A 26,087-nucleotide genomic window follows, 5' to 3' on the forward strand; every position below is an offset into this window, starting at 1 on the left:
ACCAATGAGTGTCTTTGTCTTTAGATGATTTTATTAATTTGAGACAGAAGTTCTCACGCGTGCCAGTTAGTTTATTTTACTTACTTACAAATTTTAGCTGCAACGATGACCCTTCGTCTTTGATTGACCCTTTGGCAGGTTGTAGATAGATAGTCGTACTAAATAGATAGGTGAATAGTGGTAGTTTAGTAATAGTGTATAGCGGTGATAACAATAAACTTATCTTGATTACACAAAATAAGCACTTTTAATATAAGCTTGTGGTATTTCGGTAATGTAACTTAACAAAATAGAATATTTGTAACAATGGAATGAATATTATTTAACATTAGAAATATAAGAGTGAATTAGTAGTAAATTATAGTGAATAGTCACCTAATAGTAGTAAAAAAGGAATATAGGATTAATTGATAGTAAGTTTTAGTGAGTAATCACCTAATAGTGGTAATAGTGGTATAGTAGTAAATTGACTAAGAAATATCTAACGTGGTGGTTGACACCGGGGGATAGATCGAAGTGTCGATCAATGCTCAGGTTTTGAGGCTCGTAGCTGATTTTCCCCTCCTCGTGTCGTCTTGTGACGTCACGGGGGCTACACATTAATTTAGCTAGTGTCGGTAACGGAAATTTCGGGTGGTAGTTCGTCAGGCTGATAAAATCGGGACATTTTGCAGTGTCTTAATGTCTCTTAGAGTTCGATGTAGAATAACACATTTCAGCGGAATTGAAATCGGAGGCGGACACCTGGGAACCTTTCCTTGTTAGAAAGGCCGCGTTGCGAAACTGGAACGGATGCTAGTCCAACGTCTAACGTTACAAACTGGTGGTCACTGCCACTGTATTCTTCAGATACAGTCCAGTCTTAGATCATATTCGCAATCTATGGAGTCACCAACGAGATATCGAAGATGGATTCTTGTCAACCCGGTCTTCTAAAGGTCGTGGTGCTCCCGGTATTCAGCACTATGAGGTCAAGTCTAGCTGCGACGTCAGCGACTTCATTACATCTGGTGTTAGTGAAATCAACGCCCCATTAAGCTAATTTAGCGTTGAAGTCACCAGCTACGATGACTTCGCCGTTGAACTTAGTAATGGCATTTTCTATTTTGGCCAATATCTGACGGAACACACTGATCCCATCGTTAGGTGAGAGATAGACGCTCTTGAGGCAGGTTGTGGGGGTATGAATCTAGACAAAACCTGCTCTACTTCCGCTGTTATTGGCGGTGACGTTCTTTGCGTTCATAATCCAGATCGCTGCCATGCCAGTTTTGTCAGCGAACCATGCTCTATCTTGGAGGTTTAGATATTGCTCGCAGATGAAGCAAACGTCGATTTTGTCTTCAAAGAGTCGTTGGTGAAGTAAGTTCTGCGCCAACGCACACCTATTCAGGTTTCCTTGCACTCATAAAAATGATTTTGTTGAAATAACAAAAGACAGGATAACTGAAAAATATGTTCTGGTAACAAATAAGTGTAGTTATAGCAACAAATCCATTAGTAGCATTAACAAAATGTTTCAAGTTGTACCAACAAACCATTCTATTAAATCACCTGTTAAATCACCAAATTAATTTGTTGTACTAACGAAATCATTTTATTGCAACAACAAAACTAATTTGTTGCTAAAATATTTTCCAAATCAGATATCGCTGATTATAGCATACTTTTAAATTATGGATTCTCATAAAATTTACTGTAACAAATTTATTTGTTATTTTAATAGAATAATTTTGCTGTTTCAACAAAAAAATTCGTTATACCAACTAAATTATTTTATCGAATCTACTTAAAGTATCTCTTTAAATATATTCGCTCCCATGAATGAAAGAAAATTGAATCGTCTTAATAGCCCATGGTTAACGTTTGAACTCAGAGCTGAATTCAAATGTCGTGATGCTCTATACAAACCAGCGCGTTGAACTGGAGACAGGAATCTACTTACGCTTCAGAAAAGTAAACGGAAAGAGCTCAAAATTATATTAAATAATGCACGAAACACTTATCTAAAAAACATTCTTGAAGACAAATCGTCTGGATTTAATATATGAAATAAATTAAAGCGTATTGGCATCATCAAAGCCAAAAAATCATCACACTATACCACTTTGATGCTGATTCGTTGAACTCATTCTATGCCAATACCTTAACAAAACATCCCTCATGCAGTATCGAGTTTATTGAGAATCTACCGTTTCACCACAAAGTTAATAGCAAATTTAACTAGTCAATTATAGACATCGTGGATGTTACAAAGAATCTCCAAATTACGTTGACCAAATCAAAAGGTCTTAGTCCAGATGGTCTTAATCTTAATTGGTTAAGAGATCATTTAGCACAAATTTCTATCTTTCTGACATCTACTTTCAACTGCTCACTGGACACAGGCATCTTCCCTGAATCTTGGAAATCAGTCTTCATCGCTTCGCTAAACAAGATCACTCCACCAAAAACCATGTCTGACACGAGAACCATAGCAAATCTATCGCACCTCGCCAAATTTTTTGAACACATTGTTGCAAATCAAATAGTAGATTATCTCGAATCAAACAACCTGCTTGATGATCACCAATCTGGCTTCAGAAAGTACCATAGTACACAATCTGCGTTACTGAAACTGACCAATGATATTCGTCTAGCAATTGATAATGATGATTTAACCTATCTTATATAATAATGTAAGTATTATTTGATTTTACCGAGGCTTTCAACTATTTAAATCCAAAAGTCCTATTCATTACAATGTATGAGATAGGTTTTTCGATCGAGGTTATCAAATGGTTTCGATTCTATCTAACTGGTAGATCACAATCAGTTTTAAACGACTCAAATACTGCCTCTAAACCATTCAACACGACATCAGGTGTTCCTCAAGGATCTATATTAGGTCCAATCCTATTCTTGATTGCCATAAATGGAGTAGTAAAGTGTCTGAGTACGTGCAAACATGGCCTCTTTGCTGATGATAAGTGCGCATATCTTCATTTCAAATTATACAAACTGGGAGAAGCTGCCTCTCGTCTCACTTCTGATGCTCAAGCTATAGCGGATTGGGCCCGTGAAAACAATATTAAGATTAATTTCAAAAAAACTAAAGTCATGATTCTTGGCAGTAAAAGTAAGTTAAAGATTCTTGAAAATTGTGATCTACCATCAATAATAGTTGATGAAAATATCATACCGTACGTAAACTCAACGGAACATCTAGGAATACATCTATCAACCAACCTTTCATAGGATGATCATGTTGCACAACTTTCACGCAAGGTATTTGGTGTTCTAAACAGTTTAAAACATAAGAGAAACATCCTCTCAATAAGCACTCGCAAGTTGCTAGTCACTTCCACAATATTACCAATAATCGACTACTGTTCTCTTGTTCTACTTGATTCATTAAAAAGGCTTGATAATAAACTTCAGAGACTGATTAATATTGCCATCAGAATCATCCTAAACTTAAAACGCGATGTGCATACTCCTCATCGTCATTCGCTAAATTGGCTTAAAATCAAATCAAGACGATCATACTTTTTAGCCTCTTTTTTCTAAAAATTACTTGCTACTGGAGAACCAAAGTTCCTGCGTGTTCTGTTTAGAGATGAAGATCCTGATATTAGAAGATCAGATAGGCTAGTAAGTAAGCATAATAATGTGTTCTTTAAACTACCAAACTATACCACTACTACCTATGAACACTCTTTTGTGGTTTCAGCCATTCGACTCTGGACAGAACTGCCACATGATATTATAAATTCCCAGAATTTAAGCATTTTTAAAAGTAAAGTATTCGATTATTTTATGTCACGTGAGATTGAAGGAAAACAGTCAATTGATTTTGACTTGGTTCTACGATTTTTTGTCTTGAGACTATTTTTCCTTTTTGTCATTTCTGTGCTTCTCTTAGATACTATTCTGATTAGGAAAAAATATGCTACTTAAATTCTAATTTTTATAAATGTGTATTCATTTTTTAAACAATACTATAATAAATGTGAATATATATGTTTATGTATTTTGTATATTTGCCATCCGGCTTATGAGGCCTTGGCATAACTTTATGATAAATAAATAAATAAATAAAATAAAAATTTTACTATAGTAATCAAATTGTTGTGTTGTTATAACATATCAATAACTTGCTATAACCTTAATTTTGATATTTTAACATATAGTTTGTTATCACTATGTTAACAAATGCATTTGTCACTAGAACATATCTTAGGTTATTTTAACAGAATTTTTTTCTGCGTGTGTAATATGCGCGTCATTTCTGCCCTCTCGTAGCTTCGGCAAGTGCGGTGCAGAATACCTTACAAGCTCCGGAGCAAGAAATACGATATAAACCATCTTAAGCATCTTTATCCAGTGCACAGAGGAAACATTTTGGCGTTTCCGTGCAGCTTACGGACGTGTGGTTCTTTCCACCACACTTACAGCAACACTTGCTTTTTTCCGGTCCTGTACAGTTACGCGTTTGATTACTAAAACCAAGGCATTTATAGTGTCGGGTTACTTTCGCAACTGGACGTATGCGACAGTTAACCCACTCGATCTTTATATGGGCCTTGTCAAGGATCTTGATCGCGCTAGCCTCGCCTATCTCGCAGAAGGCTGCCCGATTGCCTCGTGATGTAAGTTTTGTCAAATTCACACGTTTTATTTCCAGGCTGTTGGTGAAGTCACGCTTAGGTTCAAAGATGCCGCTCTCTGTAGAGACTCCATCCAAGTCAAGGATCTCGATCGTTTTTATTGTTGTGAACGTCTTGATCGTACCAATATTAGCAGTAGCTGACTTTACCGCTTCGGTGAAAGCACTGCTTCTTCGTATTCGATCTTTCGAGCCATTTCAAGGAGAACGCCTCTGTATTTCGTCTTTTTTTATGGACTTTTTGTCTACACCAGTCTTGACAAGATTTACCTTGGCCTTGATTTCCTTCAGGATATCTGCATATGTTTGGCTTTCTACTGGTTGAACAAGAACAGCCTTAATTCTTGTCTTCTTCCTCCTCAGTTTCTTAGAGCCACCATTTCTTAGCTGGATTTGAGCTTTAGCAGATTGAGCTGCTGGCTCCTGTTCTTTTTTCTTTTTATTCTTTTGCCGAGTCACTTTGATCCAGGTATCGTTCCAGGCTGTCTTTTGATATGCTGGCTTCTCGATTGCTGAAGAAGGGCTGGGTGTGGACAGCCGCCTCTTCTTGTTGTTGTCCTTTCCTTGCTGAAGTGGTTTCTCAGGAGTGACCAAGAGTGGCTGTGATTTTGTCGTCATCCACGGAGATGTTAGGGTGGTTATCACCGACATCGTTGGTGTTTTGTTTGCCAACCTTTATGCCGTAGCAATGTACGAAAACAAATTTCCTGATTTCATGATGGAGATTTTTTTTGTGCTTGATGAAATCAGCTAACTCTTCGATCGTGCTAGCGAGCCGCTCCGTTGGTGATTGTTGGCCAATGCCGCTCAGTAGAGAGTTAATTCTTTCTTGGTAAGCATGGGTACTCACAAGAACAAAAGGTCCTTCACTCTTTAGAGCAGCGTTTCTCGCCTGTCCATCCACTTCCATCAGTGCTGTTTTCATACTCCCTGTAGCATTTCTAGACATCGGAGCTATGGGGTCCGACCCGATGTCCAAACGGTCGCTTGATAACGACGAGTTCAAGACCGCTTGTACGCACTCCCTTGCCGGCACTGAGGTATCCCTCCGCTGTGCAGTAAACGATGTTTAAAATTGTTCCGAGTATTTTATTTCCTTGGTACCCGATATATTGGGGCAAATATGTCGGGCATTTCCCTATCCACAACCTGGAGAGGCAGCTGATGCGGGACCCAGCAAATCCGACACGATGTGTGTCGTGTGTGTGTGTATGTGTGTGTCAATTCATTTTCGAGCACTTTAATATGGAAAGTAGCAAAAAAGTCTTAAAATAAAGAGGGAATTCAAACTCTCGTTTAATCTTTTTTTGACAGAGTACTCAAATTTTAATTTATATATAAGCATATATTTTCAATGCTTGTCTTGAAAAAATATTTAAATCTACTTAAGAGTGTATAAATCGATAAAATGAGGAATAACGCAGCTTAATTTGTTTTTTTTTTTCGCAGTTATCAGCGATCGTTGATGGAATTTATGCAGATCACGCTCATACAGCAGGCTCGTTTACTTATTTAGCGAGTTCGCAGTTGCTGATTGGTGGTGGTATTGATACTAATATGTTTCACGGCATTAAAGGAATGACAAATTTCGTTGGTTGCCTTCGAAAGGTAAAAAATATTGTGAATAACTGTTAATTTGATAATAATTTTTTTTCAGTATTATCTTTTTCCATAATCTCATATTGAAGCACTTGATTGATTATGCCCTTATTATACATGTTCTCTATTAGAAGGCAATGAGTTGCTCGTCAACAATTTTCATTTTCTACACGTATTTCTATAAATTTGAATAATTAATTATCATAAGAAAGTCTTTGAGTTTTTTTATACAACAATTTACATTCTATAAAGTAGTGTATTTTTTTTTTTTTTTCGTTTTTTGCTTAATCTCAGATCTCGACGTTTGAAGGTCACAGGAAGCTTCCCTGACTATCCCCGCGAGGTTGTCACTATGTCTGTATGTGTGTGTGTGTAAGTATGTGAATCGCTAATAACTTTTGAACGATTGAATCGATCGGAATCTACCAAACGGCGTTCTAAATAGTTCCTTCAAACTTAGATTTCCTATGAATTTGAATCAATTCGGACCAATAGATTTTAAGAAATTTTGAGAAATCTCAAAAAAAATAAGAAAAAATTAGAAAAAAAAAAGAAAAAACGGCTGCATCGATCAACTTCAGAACTAATCCGCCCTTGAGCTTGAAAAACCACGTCGATCACCACTAATCCGGTCAAAATCGGTTGATTCGTTCGAGAGATATCTGAGCAAGGCCTCGTGACGTTGTTAAATTATTTGGCAACGCAGGTAAGCTCAAAGATTCGGGGACTAGATTAGACAGACGTATGAACGAGACTCTTGTAGGGGGGATAAGTGTTATGGCTCAAACAGGCCCTACGGCTGTACCTCCCAGACAGATTGACATTAAATTCAACTCAATTCACATCTGTCCTATGATAGCGTAAATGCTTGAGGGCAGGGTTTTTCCTTGCTATCAAACTTGACTGTGTATTTCCAATATGAGGGTAGGACAGATATACGTGCGTGTATAGTTCTTTTGAGCCCAGGAAACGGCCTTTTTGGAGGTAGGCGAAAGCCTCGCCATATATTCTTCTTCGTTCGAGAGATAGCGTGAACGAAAGAAAACCGGAAAAAACCGAAAAAAGTGTTTTTTTTTAATTACTCCGAAATAATTTGTTCGTTCAATTTAAACTTGAAGATTCTTCTTGAAGCTTAAAAAACTGCGTCGAATGCCACCAACCGCGTAAAAATCGGTTCATTCATTCAAAAGTTATTGCGATTTGAAAATTTAAAAATAGTGTTTTATCAAACTCCTATCAAATTTTTGAGCTCGAAGAGCTCAAAAGCATACAAAAGCTATTTTTTGAGCTCGGAGAGCTCAAAATAATACACTCATTATATTTATGATCTCGAAGAGCTCAAAAACGTCATAAGTGCAATTTCAAGCGTTTAGGTATAGATTTGGCGGGAAGTTGCAGGGATGGCCTTCAGAGTAAACTGTTTTCCTAATTTTTAACTTCCCGCTAAGAAAATTAAAAATTTTCGAAAATCGGAAAGTTATTGGTTTTACCTCGTTTTGTGAAAATCGAGTTTTTCAGATCTCGACGTTTTAAGGTCACAGGAAGTTTCCCTGACTATCCCCGCGATGGTGTCCGTGCGGCTGTATGTGTGTGTGTGTCTGTGTGTGTGTGTGTGTGTGTGTGTGTGTGTGTGTGTGTGTGTGTGTGTGTGTGTGTGTATGTTTATGTATGTAAACATCATAACTTTTTAACGGCTTGGCCGATCGGATTAAAATAGGAAGCGATCCAAAGAGTATTATTGCAATTAAATTTCGTAAAAATTTGAATCGGTTCGGTTCGCTAGATTTTAAGAAATCTCAAAAATAAAATTTTCAAACAATCGTTTTTTTGGAATAACTTCTAAACGGCTTTACTGATCAATTTCAAAAACTAATTAGCTCTTAAATTTAAAAAACCACGTCGATTGCCACCAGTCCCGTCAAAATCAGTTGATTCGTTCGAGAGTTATCGAAAATAAAAAATTTCGAAAAAAGTGTTTTTTCACATAACTTTGACATTTCTTTTTGGATCGCTTTTGACGGAATAAAATAGTTATTAGAGCCTAAAAAATCACGTCAATCGCCACCAAGAAGGTAAAAATCTATCGATTGGTTCGTGAGTTATCCTTGTCAAAAAAATTCGGTTGACTCTAAAGGCCATCCCTGCAACTTCCCGCTTATTTTGTACTTAAGCGCTCAAAGTTACACATTACATTTTTGAGCTCTTCAAGCTTAAAAATATGATTATTGTGTCATTTTGAGATCTCCGAGCTCAAAACTCTAATAGCAGTTTAATAAAACACAATTTTTTGAATTTTCAAACGGCAATAACTTTTGAATAAATGAACCGATTTTCACGCGGTTTGCGGCATTCGATAAAGTTTTTAAAGTCTCATGAAGGATTTTTAAGTTTAAATTGATCGAGTTAGTAATTTCGAAGTAATTCCGAAAAAACCCTTTTTTAGGTTTTTTTTCGACAACGATAACTCACGAACGAATCAACAAATTATGACCGGGCTGGCGGTAATCGACGTGGTTTTTTGATCTCAAAAGTTGATTAGATTTTGGAATTGATCGGTAAAGCCATTTGAAAGTAATTCTAAAAAAACCACATTTCAAAAAAATTTTTTTTGTAGTTTTTTTGAGGTTTCTCAAAATCTACTGATTCGAATCGGTCCAAATGGTATTAAAAATTTGAGTTTAGTCAAGCCTTTTCGAATGGCGCCAACCACGATGAAATCGGTCAAGCCGTTCAAAAGTTATGAGCGGTTTACATACGGCCACACAAACACACACACACACACACACACACATACATACAGACATACGGACATCATCGCGAATACAGTCAGGAAAGCTTCCTAGGACCTCAAAACGTCAAGATCTGATGAGAACTGGATTTTCGAAAAACGGGGTAAAACCAATAACTTTCCGATTTTTGAAAATTTTCAATTTTCTTAGCGGGAAGTTAAAAATTCGGAAAAAGTGAATTCTTGAAATTTCTCTAAGATTTTCAGTTCAATCAGTTTGTGTTCAAAAGTATATCATAGATTCTGAAAAACTTCGTGGAATACTTCTAACTGCGTGAAAATCGATTCATTCATTCAGAAATTATTGCAGTTTGCAAATTTAATAAATACTGTTTTATTAAACTTCCATCAGACTTTTGAGCTCGAAGAGCTCAAAAACGTCATAAGTGCAATTTTAAAAGCTTATTTATGGAACTAGCGGGAAGTTGCAGGGATGGCCTTTAGGGTCAACCGTTTTCCAGATTTTTTTTTAATTAATTTATCTAGAAATTTATATCCATTTATATCCATTGGCTTGTGCGACAAGGTACAAATCGTACATTGTTAAAAAATTAAAAATTTTTTACTAAACAAAATCGTAGGAAATTACAAATCAGCGCACGGCAAATGTAATACACACTACAATTGGATCGATCTACCAAAACATGTGACGAAATCAAATGAGATGAGGTGTAATTGTACAAAAATGTGGTTTAATGTTTCAGCAAATTATTCTGTACGTATTGTAAAATACCAAAGCGTAGGTCACATACCGAAAAAAAATTTCTAAAATTTAAAAACATTTTTTGTTGTCGGATTAACTTCAATGTTTTGTAAAATTGCAACAAAATATTAAAACTCAAGTTACTATCAGGTGATTGAAAATTTATAAATATTTTTCGTTTATTTTTTAAACTCTGACTTGTGGAAATTCCATGGTGCATAATGTAATTTCTTAACAGACGAGACCAGTGATTGCAGTTTCAATCGGTTTAACAAAACGAATGGAAATTTTGAAAAAACGTTTTTAAAGACAATAGATAATTTAATAAACTATTTCACCACAAAGCGTTTTTTTCAAAAATTTTATCCGTTTCGTGAAACTAATCGAAACTGCAATTGCTTTGCTGTTGGGAGTGCGACAGAGATAGTTTCGTTGAGCGCCCTGAGAGCAAAGCGAGAAAAAGATGGTCTCGCCTGTTAAGAAAAAAATTTTCAATACTCTTACACGTTTTGTAATTTTGCTAAATCATTGACGAATTTTTAATTATAGGTTTTTAATCTTGTGTATTCAAAGGGAACACACTATACTAAAAATAACTAGACCAAAGTGATACGATTATTATTATTATTTATTAGTCAACAAAATATATTTAAATAATTAATTATTATTTGATAAACTTTAAATCTATTATTTTGCATCCACAGCTGTGGTGGTATCTTGAGCGATTTATTTGCTTGTGTGTATGTGAGATCTATACAGTGTCCCAGAAGTAACGGACGCCATTGTAGCATCTGATAAACAAAATAATTCTGAGACGAAAAGTCCTTAGCCATTTTTTAATCAGACGCATAGATAATTAATTATTAATTAAAATAACGTCCTTCTATGCGTTAGAGAGAGAGAGAGAGAGCACTAGTGTCAAGTCAAGTGCGTTCCAACGAAGACGCTTGCACGTGTGAATGTGTAAGTAAATATGTGTGACTACGTTAACTATAGAAACTAGTTAGTCATACAGTTAGTTGTGTCTTTGTTTGGCACATACTTTACTGGACACTGGCGCTCTCTCTCTAACAAATAAAGAGACGTTATTTGTAATTAATAATTAATTATCTGTGCGGTTAATTGAAAAATGGCTAAGAACTTTTCGTCTCAGTCCGTTAGATGTTTCCCGTTTCTGGCGCTTGGCGGTGTTGAGGCATTTTTGGTTGCGGGTCTCACCAGAGGCGTGACTGCGCTGACAGTACCGTCGCATCTATTTCCCCCGAGTTACATTCTGCGGAAAGTTTGAATGTAACTTTGCGGGCGTAAGTCCTTTATGGTTTGTCGATCGACGACCCCCAATGATGATGTTGCATAGGTTCTGCTGCTGCTTCTGTTGCCGGCTCTTCCGGATAAGTATCGTCATTTTTACTTATGAAAGCTGATTTGAGCTGTTCAACAGAGATGTTTTTTTACAGTGCCGTCGACGTTGACTTTGTAAACGAAGTCTGAGATTCATGTGATGACTGGATATGGACTGACGTACGGTGCTTCGAGTGGCACTTTACGTAGTCACAACGAATAAAGACATGTGACCAAGTCTTTCAATCTGAAGATCCTGGCTTTGTTGTGGTGCGCAGCTGGTGGCGGTCGAATTCCGCGCATGAGTCCGCGGAATTTCTCGACGAAGATTTGCGGTTCCGGTGGCATGTCAGCCGTGACTAAGGAATTCTGAAGCATGTCCCGTACAGCATTTCTGATGGTGTGGCTTGGATATCCTCCTTAAAACAAGTTCTTAGTCCTAATAATACTATTGGCAGGAGCTCAGCCCATGGTTTGGGTGAACACATTAGAGCAGCTTTGAGTGTTCTGTGCATCCTTTCAACGATTCCGTTCGATTGTGGGTGGTACGGAGTTGTTCGTTTTTTGTTTGCTCCTACGAGCTGTGCCAAAGCTTGGAATAAAGCTGACTCAAACTGCGTGCCCTGGTTTGTCGTGATTGCCACAGGAGAGCCGTAATGACAGATCGAGTGTTCGTAAAGAGCGTTGGTGACAGTTTCAGCTGTCATATCTTTTATTCGTATTGCTACTGGCCATCTGGAAAATCGATCAATTATTGTTAGACAATAAGAATAATCATATACCTTAGGCAGGAAGATGATGCCCATGTGTATATGGTTAAATCGGCTGTCAAGAACATCGATGTGGTTAGGTTTGGTCTTATTGTGGCGATGAACCTTGGAGCTTTGGCATGCAAGACATTCTCGTGACCAGGCAGTGGCGTCTTTGCGTAGACCGGGCCAGATGAATTTTTCCCGTAGGTTTCTCGACGTTGTTCTCCCGCTGAGATGGGAGAGATTGTGAAAGACGTTGAATGCAGTCTTCCGAAATGTTCGAGGTAAGTTTGGTCTAACGATACCAGAGGTTATGTCGCAGTATACATCGATAACATCAATTGTAAGTTTCTGGAGCTTCAGCGATGTTGAGTTTTGGATTAGGTCCTCTTACTCGTCATCGTTTTGTTGTACTTGGTGTATGACTTGATGAGTGACAGTTGATGGCATGTCAATTGCGTTGATTCGGAAGAGTGCATATGCTACGATGTTTTTATTACCTTTCATATAGACTATGTCGGTTATCAACTGTGAAATGAAGTCAAGTTGGCGGACTTGGCGTTCCGACGCTTTGTCAAGCTTTTGTTTGAATGCATATGTCAGCGGTTTGTGATCAGTCTTGATGACTACACGCCTGCATTCTAGGAGATGGCGAGAGTATTTAGCAGCTGCGAAGATAGCGAGAATTTCTCGATCGTAGGTGCTGTACCGTTGTTCAGTTGCGCTGAGCTTGCGCGAAAAAAAACCATTAGGTTTCCTCTTGTTGTCTTCTAGCTGTTCTAGTTTAGCGCCAATAGCCGTTAATGATGCGTCCGTAGTTAATACCATTGGGTCTTTGGACGATGGGAAAGTTAGTAATGTTGTTGTCGCAAGTTGTTATTTGCACTTGTTGAAAGCTTCTTCCGCCCTAGTGTTCCAGATGATCTTGGTTTGATCATTCTTCTTGGATTCTTTGAGGTAACTATTTAGAGGTGAAAAAAGTTGTGCTGCGTTCAAGATACTTTAACGATAATAATTGACCATCCCCAAAAATCGTCTTAGTTCGACAATCGTTTTTGATTTTGGGTAGTTGTTGATTGCTTCGACTCGGTCAGCTTTAGGTGTGTACCCGTCAGCGGTGATTGTGTACCCTAGGAAGTTGATGTGAGGTTGCGCAAAGCTGCATTTTTTTACATTGATTGTAACGTGGTGTTGGTTTAAACTGTCAAGAAGAATTCGCATGTGTTCTTCGTAGTCTTTCTCGTTGTCTGAGAATATCAGGTAGTCATCGACGTAGAGAAATACGAAGTCGAGGTCGTGGATCAATAATCACCGTGGTGTTAGCATGTTCGGGCGGCGTTTCTGAGACCATAAGGCATACCAAGATATTCACAGAGTCCCCAAGGCGTGATGATGGCCGGGAGCGTTGGTCGTGCTACGTTGTATTGTTGGTTCGGACGCAACATGTTGCTGTAAAGAAGCAGATTAATTAGGTATATTACCGTTTGTTTACCTGGTGGTAATTGGATTTTCGGTTTTGTGCCCGTATTGGTGTTATTGTTTCGATTGTCGTCTAATTTCAGGCTCTTAATGATGTCTGCGGATTTGTGTTGTCCAGGACGAAAATAGTGTCATCCACGTAGACAGGATTACCTTGGTCGTCGTGTCCCAATAATTTCTTTTTGAGGTCCTCTGTGCTCTTCTCCGGTGTGCGATTAACACCCATTTTTATTATTTTTTTATAGTTTTTTTAATTTTATAACTTTTTTATTGCGATGTAATTAGTTGCGCGTCGGTTTATTTCACAGTATTATTTTTGGCGGGATGCCGTGTATAACCGCGTTTTGATCACTTTTATCACGTTGGGGTCACCAATTATGGATTCAAAGGGAATATACTATACTAAAAATAACTAGACCAAAGTGATACGATTATTATTATTTATTAGTCAACAAAATATATTTAAATAATTAATTATTATTTAATAAACTTCAATTATATTATTTTGAATCCACAGCTGTGGTGGTATCTTGAGTGATTTATTTGCGAGCGTGTGTGTGAGATCTATAGTCCGTTGGATGGTCCCCGTTTCTGGCGCTTGACGGTGTTGAGGCGTTTTTGGTTGCGGGTCTGCCACCAGAGGCGTTACTGCGCTGACAGTACCACCGCAATCTAGCTTCTTCAACGCCATCTAGCAGTCCAGTAATGAAATTCCAACCCTGAGTACTGTAATACCGTTGCACTGTATTACCGACGGTCACGTCAATATCCAATCCAATTGACTATAATTTTAGCTGTTTGGGATTTTTCTATACTCATCATATATTTATCTATCCAAAAATTCGTCGCGGGCCCGTGCAGGAAAAGTTGCACGAAATCAAGAATCTTCGGTTCACGCAGAGCTAAGAAGACGACAGCAAGCAGAGCGACAAAGTGTTTTGAGAGCAACTGAAACTCCTCTTCAGGCACGAGTTCGTTCAGAAAGACAAGCTATGCTGCAGGCAGCTAGAAGAACGATAGAAACGCCAGAACAATTGCAGGCGAGAAGAATTCATAATGCAGAAATGCAGACCACTCGCCGTCGAAATTTCATGCGTAAGGATTGATCGGTATTTAATGGTACTGGATTTCAATATGATCCTTTAATTAAATATCATAATCATCCTTTGATTGTCATTGGCTCAATGAATGAAAAATGTCACTATTGCGGTGCTCTCAAATTGATAGATGAAACTGTTGGAATGTGCTGTTCCAGTGGTAAAGTTTCACTTTCATTACTTGGTGAACCAGAAGAGCCTTTAAAAACTTTATTATTAAGTATTACAGATGAGTCAAAGCAATTTTTAAGCAAAATAAGAAAGTATAACTCTTGCTTTCAAATGACATCCTTTAGAGTTGATAAAGAGATAACAATGCTCGGATTCCTACCAACTTTTACTGTACAAGGGCAGATATATCATCGAATTGGATCGTTATTTCCAGAAAATAATGATCAGCATAAATTTTTGCAGGTGTATTTTATGGGTGATGAACAAAATGAAGTTAACCGTCGTTGCCAGTATACTGAAGGAGTAGAAAGAGAAACAGTATTGAAACTCCAACGAATGTTACACAGCCACAATGTTTTGGTGAAGATCTTTTAAAGTGCAATAGACAACTAGCCTTCAGATAATTACATAGTAATTCATGCTGATCGATCTCCCCTTGGCGCCCATAAGAGGCGTTATAATTCGCCAATGGTCAATGAAGTTGTTGTTTTGGTTACTGGTGACCCGTGCTCTCCACGAGACATTTTGTTACGGGCACATGATAATACGCTAAAGCGTGTAGCTGATACTCATAAATTTTATGATGCTTCGCAGTACCCATTAATTTTCAGTAAAGGTGAATCAGGATATAATTTTAATATTCTAGTCGTTAATCCAACAACGAAACAGCCAATTCCAAATAAAAAAGTTTCCTGTATGGACTTTTATGCGTATTACATAATGCTTCGAGAGCAAAACTTCAATCTCCTTCTGCTTACAAGGCAATTTTTCCATCAATGCTCGATAAATATGTACATTAAAGTAGAGAGCGAACGTCTTCGTTACATTTCTCTAAACCAGAAAAAATTACGAGCTGAAAATTACATACATCTACAAAATGCGATTAGCGCAGATGATAATAATAGACCTAACGACATTCGTAAAATGGTTATTTTGCCGTCCACTTTTGTGAATAGTCCCCGTTATCTGCATGAGTACACTCGCATTTACTTATGTACTAACTGCACATAAGACGCATTTACTTATGTACTAACTTACGGAAGGCCTGACCGCTTCGTAACTTTTACCGGTAATCCTTCGTGGCAGGATGCAACTTAAGAGCTTATGCCTGGGCAAAAAGCCACTGATCAACATGACATAGTTTCCCGCGTATTTCGTTTAAAGGTTCAGAAGTTAATTAACGTTGTGAAAAAAGTAAAAGTATTTGGAGATCTCAAGTGCCACATGTACTACATTGAATGGCAGAAAAGAGGTCTACCACATGTGCACATATTAATTTGGCTAAAACAGAAGCTACTTCCTTATCAAATTGACAACGTAATTAGTGCTGAAATTTCAGATCCGGAAGAAGATAAAAATCTGTACGACATGGTTATTAAAAATATGATTCATGGTCCCTGTGGAGCTGGTAAGTGTACAGAAAAGTATCCTCGAGAACTGATTAGAGAGACAGTTCACAATGATAAGGGTTTTGTGTTATATAGACGAAAAGCGCCTGCTGATGGTGGTAAACAAGTTGACATTCTGACTCGCAGTAGTGAAATCAATAGTTGTGATAATAGCTGGGTTGTGCCATATTCGCCGATTTTGTGTAAATTATTCAACGCTCACATTAATGTTGAAGCCTGCAATTCTGTGCGTGCGATTAAATATATTTGCAAGTATATCAATTAAGGAACCGATCAGGCGATTTTCTATCTGCGTAATGAAGGTGTTCGACAAACTCTCAATGAAATACAAACTTATCAAGCAGGAAGATATGTCAGTAGCAATGAAGCAACATGGCGGCTGCATGACTTTCCATTACATGAAAGATATCCCACTGTTTCACATCTTGCAGTTCACTTAGAAAACGGACAGCATGTTTTTTTTATTAAAATACCTTTCAAGACAGAATTTTATCTCCTCCTAAGACCAGACTGCCTTTTTCCACCTTTGTCAGAATGATACTTTTGCAAAGATATTATTGTACTCTAAGGTTCCCCGTTATTATACGTGGAATACCTAAAAAAAGAATCAAGGTTTACCTGTTGAAAACCAACCTGGGATTGAAGTATCGGATGCTCTTGGTCGTGTCTATACCGTACATGTTACAAATTTCGAATGCTTTTCTCTGCGTATGTTGTTGCATCATGTTAGAGGGCCAACTAGCTTTATAGAACTCAAAAATGTTAATGGTCAAGAATGTCAAACATACAGAGAAGCATATGAAGCTCGGCGACTGTTAGAAAATCATAATCATTGGAACGAAACTATGGAAGAAGCCGTACAATGTCGATTGCCAGATGAAATCAGGGAACTCTAGGCTACGCTTTTATCTTCTTGTAGTCTTTCTAACCCTTCAACTCTTTGGGATAAGTACGAAGAATACATGGCTGAAGATATTTTACATCAACTGCAGCAAGCACATACAGATATAACTTTTAGCGAACATATTTACAACAAAACGCTAATTATAATAGAAAACAAGGTTTTTACAATGATTGGAAAGAAATTAGATGATTTTGGAATACAAAGCCCTTGACGAGAAAATTGTGATAATTTTAATAATGAAATTGCTCGAGAACTAGATCACTATTTCATAGCACTGCAACATCAAGTGGCAAAATTAGTTCATCAATTAATTCCAGAGCAAAATCATGTTTTTCATCAAGTTTTACATAAAATAGACTCTGGCAATGGTGGATTCTTCTTTCTCGACGCACCAGGAGGAACCGGAAAAACGATTTGTTTAACTTATTAATAATAAGTTAAGCAAATCGTTTTTCCGGTTCCTCCTGGTGCGTAATAAGTTATTATTAATGTCCGTCAGAAAAGACCAAAAAATTGCAGTTGCTGTAGCTTCTTCGAGTATTGCCGCGACGCTATCAAGCGGCGGCCGTACGGCACATTCCGTTTTAAAATTACCATTGAATCTGGCACAGGAAGATTCGCCCATTTGTAATTTCAGTAAAAATAGTTCACAAGGTAGGATGCTGCGAGAATGTAAGCTTTTAGTGTGGGGTGAAAGTACAATGTCTCACAAGAAGGCTATAGAAGCTTTAAACCGGACTCTTCAGGACTTGCAAAATAGTACAGATATAATGGGAGGAATGGTAGTTTTATTAGCTGGTGATTTCCGACAAACCTTCCCAGTCATTCAGAGGGGGACACCAGCAGATGAAATTCAAGCATGCATTAAATCATCAAGCTTATGGTCAAGAGTTGAAAAATTCAGCCTGAAAACGAATATGAGAGTGCATCTTCATAATGACGTGGATTCGGGACTTTACGCAGAAATGTTGTTGAAAATTGGTGATGGTTGTTTAGACGTCGAAGCTGAAGGTTATATATCACTATTAAGAGAATTTTGTGATTTAGTAAAAAATGATGGGAATCTTATCGCTCATGTTTTCCCGGAAATACAACAAAATTTGAGTAGTGATCAGTGGTTGTGCGCAAGAGCAATATTAGCACCAACAAATAAAGTAGTTAATAAAATCAACACTGACATTCTGATAGAGGTGCAAGGAGAAATGAAGGAATATTTATCAATGGATACAATTATGGATACGGAACTAAGTACTCCATATCCTGTGGAGTTTTTGAACTTACTTGAAATGTCAGGTGTACTGTTGTATAAACTTCAATTGAAACTAAATGTACCAGTAATATGGAACAGGCTGATACCGCTCAATTGGACCCTTAAATTAAATTAAATAAAACAATAAACTAAACAAAACTGAAAGCTAAATTAATAAACAAAAGGGTGCCACCAGGATTTTTTATCACGGTTCCGGGAACCGGTTCCAGAGCCGAGAGCTTATCTTACAGGGAGAGAGAGTGGAGGAAGGTGCTGTGAAATAAAATAAATCCTTAATTAACAATATATGGCCAATTTTATTAATAACGAAATTATTTAACAAGTTACGCATACTCACACACACACTATAAATGAATTGTTTATTTGAGAAACCCCATAAGTCATATGGAAACCCCATATGACTTGTGGGGTTTCTCAAATAAACGATTCAAATAACTTAATAAGATTACTAGTTCTCTACTCAGAGATTCATCGATAAGTAGAGAGCGTAATAGCTTAACTCACTAAACGACCTAACACTACAGCATATCTTGCAGCTGGCCAGAACTCAAAATTTCTCTGCACAAGAATGCAGTGTGACAAAGGTCACTAGCTTACTTTCGGCTAACCAGAACTAAACTTGACTAACTAACTTTTTAACTATCAACAAGACACCTCGCACAAAGAACGCAGTGCATGAGGGCTCATAAACAACACACTGCTACAGGAGCTTCAGCCTAGTGAACGCAACGTAAACCAAGACTATCTGTAGCCCACACACATACCCCGCACACACTCACACACTCTGAATTTACCTTACTTTTATTTATAAAATTTTATCACAATTATTATCAAAATTAATTTGAGAAAAATTATCACATTAACTTTCAACTTAAAACAATTCAGTCATCAGCGAGCAATTAAATTTGCAAACGTTTCCGCGACTAAAAATTTAATTTCCAAATGTCCGAACTAAAATCCGACACTTGAATTTATTCTAAATCGACTCGTAATTTTAATACTCAATATTAAAATAATTCTTATTAAATTTCATTAAATAATTTTAACTAAATATTCTTGGATTTAACATCCACGCTGGTAAATAATTTATAGAATTTTATCGAAATGACGAAATTAAACTATTAACATAAAATCAAGTACTTAAGTTCAATATATAAGATAACCACATGGAATTTTCTGATTAAATAAATAATTATTAAATGATTTATCTCAATATAAAAATAAATTAACGAAAATTATCCATGGGTAAATCAGTCTTAAATGCGCCAAAATCTCAGTAAATCAATTCTCAATAAATAATATAATGTTAAATAATTATTTCCTTGTAATAAATAATATTAATGAATAATAATTCAATTTTTCCTAATAAATTATCGAGTAAAATAATCGACAAGAATTTGCGCGCTCAAAATGGACGCCAATATCCGTTAGTAAGTAGTAAAGTTTGACCTTGGGTACGAATTAACTGCGTTGTACAATTCAATTGACGCTTAACTGGTCCGTGAGAAGACAAAGGAAATTTCTCGAAGAATTTATTATTCGGTTTTTATTTTATTAAATTAATAAATGAAATATTTACAACTAAAACCGATTTTTCAGATGTTCAAGAATTATTAACAATTAATCGAGTAAATTAATATTGTCAAATAAATTCTCACGACAATTTACACCACAAGGTCTTTGAGCAGTCCTCGGGTAGAAATACCTTTGAGGGACGCTCAACACCAACGAATATATATCAATAGCGATTAAATAATTATTGAATTATTATCAATTAAATAATTAATGAAGAATTAATCAGAGGAGAAGTAAACCGAGTATAAGCCCCGCGATCCACTCCGGGGTGAAAGTAATTCTTGATACCTCGTTGAATATACGACGGTCTAACTCACTACTTGAGATTGAAGTTGTAACGGGGTGGTTAGCCTTGTCCAATTGGTCACCCCTTTCCTCTTTGAAAAGGGCGCCACTGGGATTTTATACTCGGTGTCCCAGAAACCGGGGAGCATGAGAAGGAAAGATCGGGTCGTAAAAAGTTGAGAAAGGCTGAAAAATTAATACTGAGAAACAATTATTAATAATTTAATTATTTATTCAATGTAAACAATTTTATTTTAACAAAATTCCTTAATAATATTACCCTTAAAATTAACCTATCAATTACTTAATTGTGAGGACCTCTCACCTACGCAGGCACTTGCCAAAACTTACAACTAAATATCCTTAAATTCTTTCAACTATAGATCATTACGCATCTATCTTCTTAATTTCTTAACTCTACATAGACCATTACGCATCTATCCTTAATTTCCTAATTCAATCATAGACCATTACGCATCTAGATTCCTAATTTCTAAATTTAATCATAGACCATTACGCATCTAGATTCTTAATTCCTTAACCCTCGTCCAACTGACGGAATGACAAACAACATATTTTACCCAATAAAACTTCTCAATATTTCGTATTTTCCAAAATTCCAAAATTACGCCTAACAATTTCTTAACACAAAATTCTGACCTTCGATTTTAATTCATTAAATTCATTAATATATCTTCTTAACTAAATTCATTTCCAACTCACTAAATTTTCTACTAAAGTTATCAATCAATTTATTCTAATAAACCCACTGATTTATTTCATTTCTTGATCTCCACTAAATAATCTTTAACAAAGCTCGGTACATAATTTTCTTAACAAGTTCGGTAATCAATTTTCTAAATTCACTAAATTTCTCAATAAATACATTCGCTAAATTAACTAAATTAATTAAATTTAGCCCACCGGCCTAAATCTAATTTAACACAATTTCTTAAATTCAACTCTGAAATTCTAAAACGTCTCAACAAAATTACCACCGTGAAGCATTATAGAATGACCTTCACTAACTGAATTTCAATTCTAAATTCTCCTTAAATAAATTCTAGGCGATATTTCTTAATTAATTTCTGTCTCGAAAATTCTTAACTAAAATTCATTTATCATAGCCAACAGGCCTATAATAAATTACTAATAAATTCTTCACCAATAAATTAACAATTTTTCTATTAAATATAAAAGTCTAGCGACAAAACTAACTACTTGACCTTGACGATAGAAACTAAGGTACGAATTTGCTAATACCAAGATGACCGCTCAAGAAATTAAATTTAATTATTTTGGCCTCTTAATTAAATTATTAATTAATTTGGCCTAAAATAACTTAGAATACCTGACAACTAAAACCGGTACTCCAGCGATGAAATCTTTTCCCAGTAGAAAGAAAATGACGGGATCAGCTCCACTGTGCCTACTGACTTCCAAGGCTCCAGAAACTCGTATCTCCAAATTACACCCAGCTCCCCAATCTTATCCTCGATCAATTTATCCTAGAAATTCCAGTAAATAAATATTTCGAATAAAACGAAGATCGTCAGCCAAATGGCCTAACGACAAGTAATTTTTAACAAAATACCAGACAATAAAATTTAATCGCTTCGTTCCATTCGTGAAGCCTTAAGAAATCAACTACTTACTTGTCTCAGAAAAATATCCCACGCTGGAACACAGTTACCCAACGTACTCGCAAAAATTTGCCGGAAGAAAGAGAGCCTTGACACAACACCTGGCGTTTTTATAACCTCTTCTCGTGCTCTCCAACTTTCCTATCTTCGCTCCCGCGCTTCATTTTCCGGGGACTGTAGTGGGGACTTTCGATTAGCACGCCCGGTGACAAGTCGAAACTACTTGTCAAAAATCGAAAGGTAAGGGAAAGCCCTGACCTACCGTGCGTTAATTAAGTGGTCGATAATGACCCCGGGAAGTTCGATTTTCCCTGTTACAAAGTCCTAGATGTTGTTGGCTTCTTACGTCTGGTAACTACTCCGGGGATCGGTCCCTCTTGAATTTTGTGGCACTCCGTCTGGCGGTTACACTACTTTTCTCTGTCACAACGCATGGCTCACCTATATAATAATCTGAACAAAAACAGTTTCACTGTATAAAAATCGCGCCAAGTCCACGTTCATAAGACTATCAAGATAAAAAAATTTCTTTTTTCTTTACAAAAAGATATAAAATAAAAAAATAAAAAAATCCAAGTAACCGATATGATTGTATTTGATTTTCGGAAATTAAAAAAAATTTTATCGTAAATTTGAAAATTAAAAAAAAAATTTTGGAACGTATTTAGTATGCATGGTTGCAAAATATTTTACTTTTAATGAAATTCGTAAAATCTATTTACTAGGACTTTAAAAAAATTGAAATACAAAATGACGCACACCAAGTACGTTCTAAAATTTTTTTTTTAATTTTCAAATTTACAATAAAATTTTTTTTAATTTCCGAAAATCAAATACAATCATATCGGTTACTTGGATTTTTTTATTTATTTATTTTATATCTTTTTGTAAAGAAAAAAGAAATTTTTTTATCTTGATAGTCTTATGAACGTGGACTTGGCGCGATTTTTATACAGTGAAACTGTTTTTGTTCAGATTTTATTATTTTTTTTGTAATTATAATAAAAATTTACAATTGGTACTAACTTAAATCTCGCGTTGGCTGCATTTTTTATAGCAAACTATCCCCTTGAAGCTACAATTTATGTAAAAACAATTCCAGCGCACCCTGGCGGATGTAGATGCAAGCTGTGAAATGTATTTTTTTAACTGTAGTTTCCCATCAATTGGAAGATTACCATGAATCCTCGAATTATTTAGTCTGTGGCATGTCACTTTTTACATAGAAAAAAAGTCAGGATCGAAATTTTTGAGCTTGCTATAGTTTGTGCTGATAAAATTTAATAATTTCAAGTAGATTAATTGTTATAATTGAATATAATTAATTAATATCAGTAAAATAAAGCATGAATTACTGTTATAATATAAAATTTAGGAACAAGAAGTACCGTAGAATTAAATAAAATTTTGCAACCTCAAAATACCGTTCTGCTTACAGTAAACACAGTCGGTAGTCTCGCGCTCCATTTACAACGAATTTGAACGGAACTTGGCGCCAGATTCTACCGAATCTGTGGACCCCCAAACTACTCCCTCCTACTCTCTTTTAAGGCCCGAAGGTCGAGACGCGCCAGTGCGGCGTCGAACAATTATCGATGTCTGGCGACTTATCGATTCAGGGTAATTTTACCCTGTTACAAATGCTTATGCGAAATCTAGATGATCCTCGGCTATGCAATGGAACAAGGCTTCAGATAAAACAATTGGGGTAGAATATACTTAGTGTTACAATTTTAACAGGTGTTGGTAAGGGAGAAAGTGTTATGATACACGGAAAGAAAATTGTACGAAAAATTACAATGAAAACATCGTAATTTTTAGTATAGGAAATTGTAGTGTCGGACCGAAACTCAAACATTGTAATTTATACGATGCCACATCGTAAATTTCTATCACTCAAATTAAAAAGGAGTTTAGGTCACCGAAAAAATAATTCTGTATCACCGAGGAATCGAACCCGGTGTCCTCTCCGCCACAAGTCTAAGGTTTATTTCCTTACGCTATCGGAAGGAATATCTAAATTTTCTGTTCAGTCACATAAAAAGACCCTCCACACAGTAGTTGGCCATCTTTCAGTGGTGGCGTCGCAAACTATTGGACTCTGTCTCTCTTTTATTAAAACATATAGTATGCGTCCTTATTCACTTTCTCTTACAGAAAAAAAATTTACTGAATAACATCGTAATTTTCAATAATTCAAATTGTATTCTGTAGACGGCAGAAAATATATTATTAAGATAAGATGGAATTAGCAAAATAATTTTTATCTTTAACAATAGGGCAATTATAAAATTTTTCAAACACTTTCGATTTTTCTGACCAACCTACCAAATTTTTAATAATGCTCCTTTCTTTAAAGCAGAAATTTTTTTAATCTCGATAATTTCGATTTTTCATGATTTCTTGCAATATTTTTGAGTTTTTTGCAATTTTTTCAAATTTTGACGTTTCAAGAAGCTACTAAACGTTTAGATTCAAATTCTGTGAATTGAAATACATAAAAATCATACGTGATCTAGGTCCAAAAAAATTTTTTCATAGCTGTGACTGCAGTTTTTCGCAATTTTTTGCCTTTTTTTTGGGTTTTTTGCATTTTACTCAAAATTTTGAGGGTGTGTGGGCAAAACTGACTTCAGATTCGAATTCAGCGCGTTAAAATACGTAAAGATAGCTAGGTTCGGTCAAAAGTACAGAGCACTTTTTTTTGTGGGCTGGTGTAATTATTTTAACTACTGACGGTTGACAAAAATGAGTTATCTGAGTGATATTGTGACGTTATTACAATACATCTGGAAAAATTTGGGGTACTCAATGACGCACGACAAGTATGTTTAAAAAATTTTTTTTAATTGTAAAATTTACCACAAAATTCTTTAAATTATTAAAAATTATAACAGTTATTTGGTCTGTTTTTTTTTTTTATTTTACATCTTTTTGTAAAGTGATAATTTTTCCATGGTATTTTTGTAAATCAAAAGTTGTGAACGTGTACTTGGCGCAATTTTCTACAGTAAAACTGTTTTTGTTCAGATATATGTATATATACATATATATATATATATATATATATATATATATATATATATATATATATATATATATACTTATTAAAAGTGTATAAGGATGTGAAATATGAGTGAAAAAGGCCTGGAGCGCTGCGAACGATGAGGGAATATTGTTAAAAAATAACAAAACACCAAACATTAATTGTTTTAATTTATTAAAAGTAATAATTATTTATATAATTAATTAATTACATAATATTAATCTCTTAATGCTGCAGCGTGAACAATATTTTTTGTTAGCCCGTATTCAGCTAATACAAACAAACTTGATGGTTTACCCACTCGAGAGAATGCAACGTATAATTGTCCGTGTGAAAAACATGGTGTGCTCAAATCTAAGCTACAAACAGACATTGTTTGGCCTTAGGATTTATTAATAGTCATTGCAAATGCCAATCTAATAGGAATTTGAATACACTTAAATTGAATTGGCACATCTGTGGGTATAATAGGTATTCGTGGTATCAATATATTTTCACCTCGAAACTTGCCATTTAAAATGGTGCCTTCGATAACGTTTTTCATTAATTTTTTAATGACTAATCGCGTACCGTTGCATAGCCGTGGCGAGATCAAATTACGAAGCAGAATAATTGGAGATCCAACCTTCAATTGTAAGTTATGTGGTGGCATGCCTGGCAAATCTAGTGAGTTCAAAAACTCTGTTGGAAAATTTACAGCTTCAGTGTCATCGCAAACTGTATCAATAGATTTATATGAAACCAAGTCCCCTGGCAATAACTGTTGTATCTTCAAATTTAAAATGTCAACGTCCACATTTTTTGCAGCTTACATTGCTCTTTCTGCAAGCCACTCGAGATTTATGTAATTCGTGTGTACATCGGGAAATATTTGTTCAATGAGAGCATCTTGCGAATCAATGATTGTGCAGAAATCATTCGCTAATTTTATGTATCAAGTTTCAACTATAGTGACTTTTCCATCGCCGATATCTAAGAGTTGTTTTGAGAATGTTTCAACGGATGGATCTTAAAGCATTTGAACGCGCATATTTACTTTCAGCTGTACTATTTCAACATTACGCCACAATGTCGATGATTTTAAGCAGGCGTTGATTTCATCAGCGTATGTTGAACGTGGAGTGACGGGAAGTGTTTGTCTGAAGTCACCTGAAAGGACTAACAGAGTGCCACCAAATAGTTTGTCGTTGTTTTTAATATCTTTCAATGTCCTGTTCAACGCCTCAAGCGAATGTTTGTGTGCCATGGTACATTCATTTCAGATGATAATTTTACACTGTTTCAGCACTGTGGCTATGGACGATTGTTTTTTTATGTTGTACACTGCGTCAGGGTTATTTTGAATATTTAGTGGTAGCTTAATTACTGAATGAGCTG

The 26,087-nt window shown here is 35.9% G+C and overlaps 1 protein-coding gene across 1 annotated transcript in view; it reads left to right on the top strand.

Moving 5' to 3' along the window:
- The window catches only part of LOC123263793 (neurexin-3-like), a 763,584-nt gene that overhangs the window by 266,181 nt on the left and 471,316 nt on the right, over positions 1-26,087 (top strand). The window contains exons 6-10 of the mRNA XM_044726803.1: positions 6,098-6,256; positions 14,822-14,938; positions 15,743-16,239; positions 17,391-18,194; positions 25,753-25,943. Coding sequence (XP_044582738.1) covers positions 6,098-6,256; positions 14,822-14,938; positions 15,743-16,239; positions 17,391-18,194; positions 25,753-25,943 — 1,768 coding nt within the window. The remainder of the gene's footprint in view (positions 1-6,097; positions 6,257-14,821; positions 14,939-15,742; positions 16,240-17,390; positions 18,195-25,752; positions 25,944-26,087) is intronic.

The sequence above is a fragment of the Cotesia glomerata genome, linkage group LG1, assembly GCF_020080835.1.
Source record: "Cotesia glomerata isolate CgM1 linkage group LG1, MPM_Cglom_v2.3, whole genome shotgun sequence".
Taxonomy (NCBI): domain Eukaryota; kingdom Metazoa; phylum Arthropoda; class Insecta; order Hymenoptera; family Braconidae; genus Cotesia; species Cotesia glomerata.